We start from the raw sequence: 7500 nt of genomic DNA on the forward strand, positions 1-7500 counted from the left end.
CAGGGTGACCAGCTCAGTCTTATCGTACAGCTGCTACATCTCTCGTCATCTATGGAGGCACAAAGGTGAAGTATTCCTCTGCCTGGAGAGGTTATGAGATTATGTTGGTCACTGGCCTGAATGAGACCTGGGTACCACTGTCTCAATTTACATCATTCATGAACTGGAAATTCCTCCAGATTCATCAGCAAGCCTACATGTACGTCTCTATGAACATGTTTTAAATTTTTGTGGCCAGGTTGGGTCAGTGGGTAGAGCAGGTGCACATATACTTGGAGGTTTATGCATTGACGCAGAGGTCCAGGGTTTGAATCCTGTGACGATTTCCTGCATGTCTTACCCCTCTCTCTCTCTCTCTCTCACCTAGCTGTCCTGTCAAATAAATAAAGGTGGAAAAGCCCCAAAAAAATGTCTTTATTGTTGTTGTTTTTATTCCAGAACTCATGCACAGGTTTGTACTTGTGGTCGGATATTCATGTTTGTTACCAGGTATGTTTTCACTGTAAATTGTATTGCTTTATATTGTTAAAGCCAATTGTTAATGCCCTTTTTGTAATCCCATTTGGGAGAGAAGCTTGAGCAGGCTGTTCTGATCAATAACGAAGTCATGTTTATTTGTGTTTGTCACCAGAGAGAATGTATATCATCATTAAGAGATCGTGTGTCACAGTGTGGTTAATAAAATAAACACGACGCAGAAGTCCACCGGTTACACAGACATTGTTCATTGCATCCAGACACCGTCATAGACCACTGACCCTGACTTTCACACCCTGTTAAATATTGGTTCAATATCAAGTCTGTACCTACAATCATGACTAAGACCACTCCCCTCTAAGGTATATAAGTGACTGTCTTTTTCCCTCCAAACCAAACCAGACAGAACAAAGATTATTGATGTGAGTATAATGGAGGTTTTCACATTGTATTGTTATCATTATCATTGAAAGATTTGCCTGAAAGTTTGATATATTCTTTATGCTAGATTGCAGAGTTTATTCCTGTTGAGTAAATATAAAATTTTGTACAGATTGTGGATGCATTAATGATGTACATCAGGTGAAGTTTGACCTAATTTGTTATTATTGAGTGTTTAATGCTATTCAGATCTGTGGCATTTTCTTTCAGTGACAGTCATCAGCTTGTTCTCCTCTGTGTCAGCCAATCACCACCTCAGCAAAGGTATTTATATTTCAATTTATTATCACAATTTCATCTATTTTTACTTTTAATAATAACTAATCCTATCTTTATTGTGAGGACATTTTGGGGGGATGGAATGAGTCCCGAGAATCGGCCCAGTGGGGGTGGTATTACATTCACTTTACCACATCGTTGTGACAAACAAAGAGAGCAGAGCCAGAAGGTAAAGCTCTCAATCTACCGGTCTGTTTCCTTTCCTACCCTCACCTATGGTCATAAAGGCTGGGTCATGACTGAAAGAACGAGATCAGAGGTACAAGTGACCGAAATGGGTTTCCTCAGGAAGGTGGCTGGCGTCTCCCTTAGAGATAGGGTGAGAAGCTCAGTCATCCATGAGGAACTCAGAGTAGAACCGCTACTCCTTGGTGTCTGGTATCGATGCCTTCTGGACACCTCCCTAGGGAGGTGTTCCAGGCAAGTCCAGCTGGGAGGAGGCCTCGGGGACGACCCAGGACTAGGTGGAGGGACGTCCAGCAGGGAGGAGGCCTCGGGGAAGACCCAGGACTAGGTGGAGGGATTATATCTACAACCTGGCCTGGGAAGGGTTCGGGATCCCCCAGCTGGTTAATGTGGCTCGGGAAAAGGGAAGATTGTGGGTCCCCTTGCTGGAGCTGCTGCCCCTGCGACCCGACCCCGGATAAGCGGATGCCGATGCAATCTATCAAATATAAACCATATATATATATATCATATAATACACTTATAACTAGCAGGATACTTTACTTTGATAAATGGCTCATTAATGATCAATTTCAGTCATTCATTGTCTGACATTATTTCTTTGTCTGCAGTTTGTTGACTTTGTTAAATGTCTTTCCCCAGATGACATCAGTCTTTCCATTTGCTTTGCTACTCTGTTTGTCCAGCGGACTGTTGACTGCATATGTAAGTACACTCTTAAGAAATTAATCACTAAAATAACAGAAAAAGATCTGGCATCTCATTAACCAGATTTTGTCCCGTGATTAAAAACAATTATTTGGTGTTTAGCTACAGTATAAATACATTTCTGTTATTATAACAGAGTTTAATAAACAGTTTTCAATCTTCTCTTTTGAGTAAATGTCGGCCCTGTTCAGCAGATGTTATTGCACATATAGATACAAATGCTCGTATGATGATACTAATTACTCATGTTTTTTTTTAAATTCCTGGTTGTGCTGTTTGCAGCACATCAAAGTCAACTGCAAACAGTTCATTGTTAAAACTGCTACTGATGAGCCTCAGCTTTCCATTTTCATCAATAATAGTTGCACTTCATAAATGTGCATTAAAAATTGTGAGCTGCTAAAACCTGTGCAACAGGGACCGTATTTGTATAAAAATCTAAAGCTGCTCTTAACTGCCTGAGTTAGATGGTGATTAACACTAAACAGTAGAAAATCAGTCCAGTCTCTCCAACCATTAATGCTATTGGCTGTTAAAGTCTTGTATAACTTATAATAAATTGACAATTTTGTGATCATAGTGTTGTGAAAATAAAACCTGCTGCCCAGGTCAGAACAGTATTGACTTGTTGGGTTGCTCTGATTGTAGTCTTGTATTGCCAGCTCTAGCTCCGCAGCGCTGCGGAGGAACTATGCCGTAAATGATCAGTTGTCGATATAGACTAGTCTGAATGTTTTTGACGTGTTTGTTCATACAGGGTGCAGCTTCCTGTCCTCCTGGTTGGACTCAGTTCGGCTCTCGCTGTTTTGCTTTCTACATCCAGACAAAGACCTGGAGTGATGCAGAGGTACAGCAGTTCCATCTATCATAACACATGTATACTAAATACCAATGTACTTTAATACTTTACTGCAGTAAAACTACTAATACCACATAATTAGAAAAAAGATCATACATGCCCATGACATGAACACCCGTTAATACCAATGATACTTACATACTTTTTCCTTAAGTAACATTTTTAATGCAGGACTTTTACTGTAACAGAGTATTTTTACAGTGTGGTATTAACACTTTTACTGCAGTAAAGGATCTGAATACTTTTTTCACACCATTGATTAAAAGTATTAAAATGTGCCCTGTGACTGTAAAACTGTTAATAATGTGATTATGTTTTATTTTTCTTGACATTTTAAACTGATGATATTGTCTCCATTAGACCTTCTGCCAGATCGCTGGTGGGAATCTGGCTTCCATCCAATCAGCTCAGGAACATGCATTCCTCAAAGACTTCATTAAGCAAGTGACCGGTACACAGAGAACGTCCTGGATCGGAGGCTTTGACGCAGTGAAGGTAAGACTTTTATCATCACACAGGAAGTGATGTCGCTCATCTCTCAGCATGTTCTTATGAACCACTCGTACATATAGCTGTGAAAAGTAAATCACTGTAATCTATATGTATTTCACATATTTATTACTGTCAGCAGCACATTGACTGCTGCTGTATGAGAGCGTGAAGAGCCTCGTAAGGAGGAGGTCAGGGGGATGTTTGGCTCCTAAAACCCAGGACTTTCAAGCCGGGTAGCAGAGTTCATGTCCTGAAGAAGTTAAGAAGAAAACAAAAGACTTTCACCCAGGAAACAGGTGTTCATGTACTGGAGTGTTTTAATCCAACCACGTTTTTTTTTCCAATCTTAACTAGTCGTTTTGGTGTCTAAACATAACTGTCGTCGCTGCATGACGCACAGTACCCGGCTCACTGTCACCTTTTCTCAGCTAAATTTAACTGTCATGTGATCGGCAGGCGGTGCATACGTTTTCATCTTACAAACCCGTTCCTGAGAATGCGTTGAGTCTCATGAGTTGTTGTAGAAAATAAGAAGTCTTTTGGATGCAATGAGTATTACAACAATTAAACCAATCTTTCTCCTCCAGGAGGGTACGTGGCTGTGGACTGATGGATCCAAATTCAACTACAAAAGCTGGAATGCGGGAGAGCCTAACAACTGTTGTGGAGGAGAGAACTGTCTTACAATCAACTGGGGTGGAGGTAAAAAAAACATTTAAAACATCTTGTCGTATGTTGCACTTTTAAATATACAAGTGAAAGTAATCAGTTACATTGGTTGTAAGCTCTCTCTACAGCAAACTGGAACGACTGGGCTTGTACCAACCAGGCTGCTTTCGTGTGCTCCAAGAAAAGCGTGTAACTCTAACACGCCATCATGATGCCTCTACAGCCCATCTATAATCTCTATCATTGATTCACTTTCAGTTTGTTCGGCAGACAGAAACAGCTCTCTGCTGACAGATGACTCACTTTCACTTGTTTATTCTCTGAAGAGTTAGGGAACAGTTCACATTTGGGTTTAAAATTAGACAGAAACTGGCTCACTGAGCTGGACAAAAACAAATCAGTAATTGGACTTTTAATCTACAGTAAATAACACAAAATGAAATACAGAAAACATTTGAATACTGGCACATCTTTTCCATTTTAGTTTACTGAATATTATCTGTTATAAACAGCTAAAATATTAACACACTAATTACATTTCTCTCTGAGAGTTATTGTTCAGATCAATACAACTCTCATGTGTGAACACTAAATATGAAGTTCATTCGAGCAGACGTTAGCTTAGCTTAGCATAAAGACTGGAAACAGGGGGAAACAGTTAGCTTAGCTTAGCATAAAGACTGGAAACAGCTAGCCTGACTCTGTCCAAAGGTAAACCTACCAGACATGAGTGGTGATGATCTTTTTATCCAAAATGTCCAGATAGAAAATAAAAGTGTATATTTTGTCGGACCTTTCTGTGATACAAGAGGAGAATGAAACTGTAATAACACGTCATAATAACTATTAATAATTCATATAGTCCACTGGTTTAATGAACTGGTTACTTTTTATTCTTAAAACTGATGTGTTGTGTTCTTTATTCATCTGATTTCCTTCACTATATAATCAACTAAGCATTCAAAAATAAAAGACATATTGTCACAAAAACAGTGTCTGATCCTGACTTATTGATTAGTGTCAAATTATTATATTCTTGTGAGTATTTCATTTCGTTAATAGAACAAGGTTAAGATATGATGAATAGATTAAGTAATAAGATAACGTTTATTTTAAAGTGTAAGACCACATGAATGTCCTAGCAGCACGGTGGCTCAGCACTTCACAGCAAGAAGGTTCTGGGTTCAAACCCAGGCCGGCCCCGGCCTTTCTGTGTGGAGGATGCTCAGGTGCTCGGGTTTCTTCCCATCATGAAGACATGCATGCAACTAGGACTACAGTTGAAAATTAGCCAATGCATTTACAGAAATGTTGATTAATGTGCATTGTCCTAATAAAATAAATCTTAATCCTACGGGATAATAATGTTTATTTTGACTTTTTAAAGAACGTATGAGAGAAAAAGAAAACAAAAGAAGTAAAAGTACCTAAAACCACAGTGTAGAAATACTCAGTTATTATAGAAATCATGGATTCAAAATATTAAGAAAAACTTAAAAAGTATCAGCATCAAAATATACTTTAACAAAAGTAATGTAAATATTATAAAGAACTAGTGCAGTGCCCGTTTGGAACGGGCGATTGCTTGGCCTGTGGTATTGTACCCCAAAATGACTTACAGAAGGACCCCAAACCACTTCATATGCAACTCCACTGTATAGCCTGCTACTGACTTACAGTGTAGGCTACGTCTACATCAGAGGAAGACGGTGTACTGCTGTATATACCTGACAGAGAACGCTGCAGATTCAGAATGTAATCACAAAATATCAGACAGTAATCAGACATTAGCGTCATGGACTCATGGCAATGCGCTACCCACCCGGCCCGTTATGAGAGCTAATCAGCACATATCTGCGTTCATCAACCACCAGAACCGGACCGTGTGTGTGTGTGTGTGTGTGTGTGCGCCAGGTTTAGTGGCTTGACGGTTAACGGGGAAGTACGGGATTTGATTCGCGGAGTTATTTTGGCGACTTAATTAACCCGACCCAGGGTGAGTCTGATGAAAACTGATGTATCTGCCTGGTTCAACTCTGAGAAGGAATAATCTCAGTCAGTTTAGGAAAAGATTGTTTGGATTAAAACAGTCCTGATGAACGAACACGCGTTTCCTGGGTAAAAGTATAAAAAATATATGACTGTATTAGCCTAGATTTTGCAAGATTTAGCGTAATTTTAGGTAACTTCTGACCGTAGATGTATCCCTTCTAGCTGTTGCACCGTTAACGTTTTGTTTTTAAGGCAGGGGGAGATCCTGGATGAACCTGAGGAGATGCTACCTTCTTCAATAGCTTTGCAGCATTACCAACCCTGCCTTGAAGTCTCTGATCGTTTCTGTACACAGTCTTTCTCCTGTACACAACCTTTGGCTTTTTTTTTTTTGCCGTTTTATCTGTAGCTGGGCTTGGTCTTCATGGACTCTTTATATAACGTTAAGCATGTAAGTATAGCGCTTGCGTATGTAGATAAAAACATGTACTCTTTGTCTCTTTGGCTCTAGTCTCGCTTTGCCAGACCATCCACACGCTGCTGAGCTGAGGAAGGTCTGTCTAGTCCACACAGTATTCCTGGATGGGAGAACAATGTGCTGTGGTTTATTGACATTTCTTTAAACCAATCACAATCGTCATGGGCGGAGCTAAGCTCTGCACGGAGCCGCTGTAAAATAGTCGTGCAACAGAAAACTCCGATTGGACAGATAGTCTAGCTAGCTGTCTGGATTTACCCTGCAGAGATCTGAGGAGCAGTTAACCAACACCGCCAACACAACGCCAACACAAAAAAAGAGGAAGGGGACGCACATCCGGCTGAAAATACATGCATCTGTTGGAATTTCCTGCGGCACCAGAGCAATCCCGGCAGTGGAACGTCAAGGATATAGACTAGTTTGGCTCCAACCAGCCGTTTAATACCTGGTAAGTAACACATGATAACAGTTACAGTAGTTCTCCACAGTTCTTCACAGCCAGTCTCACAAGAAATGCTGAAATAAATAAGAATGTAGGCTAAAATGAAGCTAGCAAAACAATGCATGTACATACAAATTAACAGAAAAACACCATTTAAAACCATCTAACAACATACTGCATGTATTCAAGTAACTGAAAGCTGAAGATAAATAGCCTACAAAACACAGTTTTACCCATAAGAAGGTGATTCAATTAAATATATAACGGAGCTAATGTTAAAGCAACTTACCATGGAGACGCCACATACACATACACACGTAGACTGTAAATACATTTCGGGGTGCACCCCATGGGCGATTTTAGAAGACCTCTGTAAGATATCTTTTTACCACCTCAAGAACATTGCTGAACGCCGTCCAACACCCTGGCAGATTCAGAGAAGCTCGTCCACACCTTTGTCTCCTCCAGGCTGGACTA

General features: G+C 40.1%; 2 protein-coding genes across 4 annotated transcripts in view; both read left to right on the forward strand.

Annotated features, from left to right (window-relative positions):
* Positions 1-8, forward strand: part of LOC144525883 (myosin light chain kinase, smooth muscle-like) — a 79399-nt gene extending 79391 nt beyond the window's left edge. Inside the window, exon 16 of the mRNA XM_078262945.1 lies at positions 4-8. Within this exon, the coding sequence (XP_078119071.1) occupies positions 4-8 (5 nt within the window). The remainder of the gene's footprint in view (positions 1-3) is intronic.
* Positions 9-817: 809 nt separating this feature from the next.
* LOC144525678 (galactose-specific lectin nattectin-like) lies at positions 818-5103 on the forward strand. 3 transcript variants are annotated; one of them, XM_078262711.1, is made up of 7 exons: positions 818-899; positions 1129-1182; positions 2026-2088; positions 2849-2938; positions 3311-3445; positions 4030-4144; positions 4228-5103. In XM_078262711.1, exons 3-7 carry the CDS (start codon positions 2026-2028, stop codon positions 4302-4304), a joined length of 480 nt encoding a protein of 159 aa, XP_078118837.1. In that variant the 5' UTR covers positions 818-899; positions 1129-1182; the 3' UTR covers positions 4305-5103. The 3 variants fall into 3 exon arrangements, with proteins under 3 accessions (XP_078118837.1, XP_078118840.1, XP_078118838.1); XM_078262714.1 differs by having other exon boundaries at positions 4240-5103; XM_078262712.1 differs by lacking the exon at positions 818-899 and having other exon boundaries at positions 1114-1182.
* Positions 5104-7500: the final 2397 nt, after the last annotated feature.

The sequence above is a fragment of the Sander vitreus genome, chromosome 11, assembly GCF_031162955.1.
Source record: "Sander vitreus isolate 19-12246 chromosome 11, sanVit1, whole genome shotgun sequence".
NCBI classification, from domain to species: domain Eukaryota; kingdom Metazoa; phylum Chordata; class Actinopteri; order Perciformes; family Percidae; genus Sander; species Sander vitreus.